Here is a 5,678-nt window from a genome sequence, read left to right as displayed (position 1 = left end):
GGATGTCGTTGGTTTCATTATAGCTGTTTAGAAGGCTCTCCCTTATCTCTTTGTGGTAGTGCTTGTCAGTAGAAATAGAGTCAGAAGGAAAAAGCTCATTGATTATGTGCTGGTAGGTCTCAGTGATAGACTGGGTGTAGTCAGTGTTGTTGATCTGAATGGATGGAGGGACTTCAAGCCTTTTCCCTTTCTTCGCAGCCACATAAAAGGGAGTGGACCAAGGGTTGTCATTACCCACAGTTGTGCAGAACTGTCTCCAGACCTGCGACCTAGCCTTGTTAATAGAGGTCTTGTACTCCCTGAGAAGGGTTGTGTACCTCATACGTAACTCTTGTTTTCTGCCTGGGTCTGTTTCCTTTCGCAGCTTCTTTTTAGTTTTCCTGAGGGTATTCCGTTGATTGTTAAGGTCCATGTTCCACCATGGGGCGGAACGCTTGACAGTCTTAACTACCGTTGCTTGGTGGTAAGCCTTGTGGATGGTGTTAGTTAGACTGTTCACAACACTGTCGACTTCAGAAGGTAGAGTAATGTGAGCGATGTCACTGGGATTCCAGTTAAGTTGAACAAGTTGGAAGTAGAGGTCCCAGTTGGTGCTCTGTGTTATGCAGAATTTTGGTATTGGAGTAGACTGATCAATTATTGTCTCAATGAAGCTATGATCACTGGTGGAGTAGATACTAAGGGTACTGGAGAGCTTGTTGGTAAGTTTCCTTGAGCCCATACAGATGTCGATTCAACTTTTTCCGTTCGTAGAGGAGAAAGTTGGGAGAGGACTAGTGTTGAGGGAGGCCAGATGGTGTTGCGCCATAACATGGCGGAGACAAGCAAATGATAGGCAAACATGACACAAATGGAGGAAAATTATGTAAGGGAGGCTACACCATAATTTGAAATAGTAGAATAAGCTGATGTAATAACATATAATATTGTGTAGGGATGATAAATCAAAAATACAACTGCTTATTTCAGAAAACCAAAACTATTTTTATTAAATGTTTTTAGGTCTCTCATCAGGCCATATTCAGTATATATGTACTGTAAATTGGATTTGGAACAGATTTTATTAACTTTTCCATATCCAATTTATATATATGCCTAAGATGGTTTGAATCAAGTCTGGAAAACGTTTCATGATAAATATTTTAGCAGCTTCCTTAATTAAACAAAGCATTGGTTTTCTTTTATGTTTGATTTATTATCAGGGAGCCAACTTTTTCACACTTCCATGCTTAGTAAAGATATATCATCATTAAAACCACAGATTTAATACAATACTGTATATCAGATACTGTATACATATGTACAGTATTGTATTAAATTTAATAATTTTGATTAATGCAAACATAGATTAATTAATAGGTTATTAACTTGTGAGGCAAACTGTCAAGATATTATCAAGGAAAACTGCTTAGAATCTATCTAATAAAAATAACAATGTAACTGTAATTCTATTACAAAATGATTTTTGAGGGAATAGAGAAAGACACCTTGATATTCCAGCAAATTGACTATTTAAATTTTGTTATATTCTATATCTTGGATATGTGATCTGAAGATGACCATTAAATTAATTAATTAATTAAATGATGGTTAAAAATGTTTGTTCAATTAAACTAAATAAAGTGAATTTGTTGGGATTGGGAATATTAAGGTGTGCTTCTCTATTGAATTCTTTGTTTCTATTTTGTTGTATATAGATAAATAGAAATATTTTTGATGAAAATACTATTGAATAATAGCAATTTTTCCAAGTAAAACATTATTTGATTAGGAAAATTTAAAAGTTAGAAATCTTAACATTGTAACTATGTTTAGTCTTTTTTTAATATCATGTTCAAAATCTAGTATTCAGATGCTTAGTAATGCTTTCAAAACATTACTTAAGTCATGTTCTCTTGCTTAATTTTTTTACTTATTATTAAAAAGATACATGTGCAGATGTTGTGTATTACTATGGTGAAGTAGCTTATTATTCCTTAATAATTATAAAATAAAAAAATAAGTTTTTATACTGTTATATTATTAAATTTGAAGAGTTATTTATTTTATAATGCATATTCAATGGAATAAATTGTTTTAATACAGATATTGATTTTTATTTTATAACAAAATAATTTTAGTAAAGAATTGAAATTTTTAAAACAAAGTACTTATTCATTAAAATAAATAAATATTATTATATTGAAATGCATGATGGAATTCATGAAGGTTATATGTCTAATGCAGTAACGTAATGTAAATATCAAAATATGATTTTTTAGAAAATGAAAGTATTTTATTTTTTTAATGAATTGTTAAACCAAAAGAATAAGCAACAATTATAATTATTTTCACCAAATGTTGCATAAAATACATTCCTTATCTATGAAATTATGAAATGTATAAGGTGGACTAATGAGATAATAGAATCAAGATAACAAATTATGGATAAGACAATGCTGTGGAACTTTGTTAATTCGATGTACTTGGGACCAAAAAATTTTGTATTTTGAGTTAAAAAGTTTCAAATTATTCAGGTATTGACTCCCTCCCAAAAGGAGTTGTAAATTTTCACTGTCGTTGTTGTGCAGCAGAATTCAATATTTGGTGTATAAACACAGTAGGTCTGTGATCATACTTCGTACTAATTAATTTGTGGCTTAAATTTCAAACAGAGTAAAGAAAAATAAACAAAAACATTTATCGAACATAGTTTCATACAATAGGAAGCCCATAGCTCTAGCAATTTTTCTGGAACTCCTGAGAAAAAAGAAAAGCAAAATACCAAAGAAAATTTTACGCAATTATTACATAATAAATATTTGCATATACTAAGTATGATAAAAACACACAAGACTATAATAGGCTATATGTAAAGAGGAATCAATTGTGATTGTTACATAATCTATGCTTTATTGCTTATTTACAAAAAAAGTCATCTAATGCAAATTACCACCTTACTCTTAACACATTTGATGCAAATGAAGTCACTGAGATGTTCAATTGATGCAAGTATGTCATCCGTAGCATTAAAGTCCAATTCACTGCCAAAAGCTTGTGAAGAACTTCCTAATCATTTTGATCAGCCTCTGCTTGCCACAACTTCCAAATCTCCATTATCCTGATTCTGTTGGTTTTGTTCACAAAAGCCAGCCTTATCAAAACAATTTCATATTTTGTTTACTGGAACATTATTTGTAACAGAACTATATATAAATTTTACAGTTTTGTTTCAAATAAAATAACTTTTATAAAAATATGATTGAAAAAAAATTTAAATGTATGATATACTTAAACTCAAAAATTAAAAATTGATTAATGTAAATAGTAACTTCTTCTTGGAAAGCTGATGCTAAACTAAAATAATTTAAAAACATTTTAAAAAGAATTATATATATATATATATATCTAATATATATGTAAAATACTAAAAAGAAGAGATATACAGTAGACCCCCTATAACGCGGGTTCCTATAATGGAGATTCCTATAACGTGGTGATAAAATTGCGACAGTATTCGTATAAAGACGCTAAAAGGGACTCGTAAAACGTCCACGCTGACTCATGTCGCGACGGGATTGGCCGAACGTGGACCAATAGTAGACGAGCAGCCAAACTACTTACACGCTACAGAGAGTTTAGGTGAGTAAGTTGAGTTTACTATCGTCTGTACAGTATGTAAATTAGGTACTGTAAGTCTAATACAGCACTGTAATTTTATACATTTCTTGTGAAAAAACATTTCTTATTCAATGGCCATAAAAATTATTTTTATTAATGATGTCTCCAAAGTTCAACGAATTTTTCACAGAAAAATAACTTATCAGAAATCGCGGCCGCCATTTGTGCACCGCTCCGCAACGAAAACAAGCTTAAGCAATGGCGTGGTCGAACGGTGCACATTTGGTAAGTAATCCTACAATTTTTTGTTTATAGCACAGTTTATACAGATTATTCCCAAAAAATTATATGTGTTTTGGAAATGTTGAATGAAATTAGTCTAGAATTGATTAATTTTATGGAAGAAAACCTTTCAAACAGCTGTAGTTCGTAAACTTCACACGTGTCGGGCTGTGATTGGCTCATGTATTTAAGGATTCCTACAACGTGAAATTCATATAACGTGGAACGTATCTACGCATTATAGGGGGTCTACTGTATACATCATGTGTGTATATTATATATTGATATAATATGTAGTATAGTATTTAGCATCAGCTTTCCACGTAGAAGTTACTATTTAAACTCAAAAAGAAAGTATGAAATTAACAGCTACCATTAGGATTATTTAGATTTGAAATTTTAAAACGTAATATAAATTCAAAACTTGCTATTGTGCATAAAGTATCAAATCAGGAAAAATTTTATTAGTATAAAAATCAACCTGTAATACAGAGATGGTAAATTCTTGCCTTGTATGATTTCAAGGTACTCACATTGAATGTTTAGAAAGTATTAGGATTTTGTAGATTTTAAAACTTTTCATATTTTTTATATGTTAATATAGTATGAAAGAAAGTCATAAAGCTAGTGTGAAAGTTTTAAAAGCTATTATGAACTTTAGATTAAAAAATTATCATCAAGCACATTTCCCATAAAAATGAAATATTTGTTTCCGTTATAATCACATTATGTTTCTTTCACTTATACAGAATTTATTGTTATTTTTCGATTTAAATTATAAATTTTATTTTATTTAACTTTTTAATCATTTTTTGCTATTTTTTTAATTACTTAAATATGTGACCAACAATTTTGAATTAAATTTTGACTTATACTTTGATTTTGTTTGCCATCAAAGAATTCAACATTTTTGATAACTAATTTGCTGTATAAAAAATATTTAACTAATTGCTCCTATTACATGCTTAATTATATAGAATAAGTTTTTAATTAAATAAAGGAAAACTGAATGTTTTGTGTTGATACATCTGTAATGCTACTCTGTTAAGTAAAAGTAGTGTTTATAAAAGTTCATAATGTTATAATTAAATGAATTTGTAAATTTTTACTTTTTCTGAACTTACTGTTACAGTACAGTGGTACAGAAATTGTCTGCATTACAGTATTATTAATAATAATTTTTTTCAGGAAAAGCAACTAAACTTAAACAAGCCAAAGAAGAAGCCCAAAGAGAAATTGAAAGGATAAGAGAAGAAAGAGAGAGAGAATTTAAAAAGTATGAAGAAAAGGTTAGTTAATTATGTTTGAGTATCTAATATTTACTGTATAAATATAATAATAAAACTTTGTAGTGTTTGATGCCATGTTAATTTCAACTTATATTCTATTTCTTACCTTAAGAAACATGATTTATACATTTTAATTTATATATATATTATTTATTTAAAATTATGCAGTGTACGGGCAAAAGAACTATCAACGCCGGGCAAAAGAACTATCGTTACGGGCAAAAGAACTATCGTTACTTTTGCCCGGCGTTGCTCGGGCAAAAGTAACGATAATTAAGATAAAGATTATTACGTTACAGTCAACCTTACCCGTTTTCACAGAATGCAAAAATTGGGTCCCCTTGTTTCCAGACTAATTAGAGAATTTTTAGATGGGTCTAAAAATATGTTCGATTTCCCGCAAAAACGAAAAAAACTGCATCTGCGTCTTGCACGTCGCTTTCTCTTAACAATTCCATTGTTACGTAGCATTTCCATTGTTGACACTTCCATTGTTACTTAAAACTT

At 29.9% G+C, this 5,678-nt stretch overlaps 1 protein-coding gene across 1 annotated transcript in view; it reads left to right on the top strand.

The window, feature by feature from the left end:
• The window catches only part of LOC111632509 (V-type proton ATPase subunit G-like), a 53,700-nt gene that overhangs the window by 41,873 nt on the left and 6,149 nt on the right, over window positions 1-5,678 (top strand). The window contains exon 2 of the mRNA XM_023376940.1: window positions 5,071-5,171. Within this exon, the coding sequence (XP_023232708.1) occupies window positions 5,071-5,171 (101 nt within the window). The remainder of the gene's footprint in view (window positions 1-5,070; window positions 5,172-5,678) is intronic.

Source organism: Centruroides sculpturatus, unplaced genomic scaffold (assembly GCF_000671375.1).
Source record: "Centruroides sculpturatus isolate CEXI.00-Female unplaced genomic scaffold, Cexi_2.0 scaffold612, whole genome shotgun sequence".
NCBI lineage: Eukaryota > Metazoa > Arthropoda > Arachnida > Scorpiones > Buthidae > Centruroides > Centruroides sculpturatus.
Note: the sequence above shows the minus strand (reverse complement) of the source record. Positions and strands in the feature narration are given on the sequence as shown.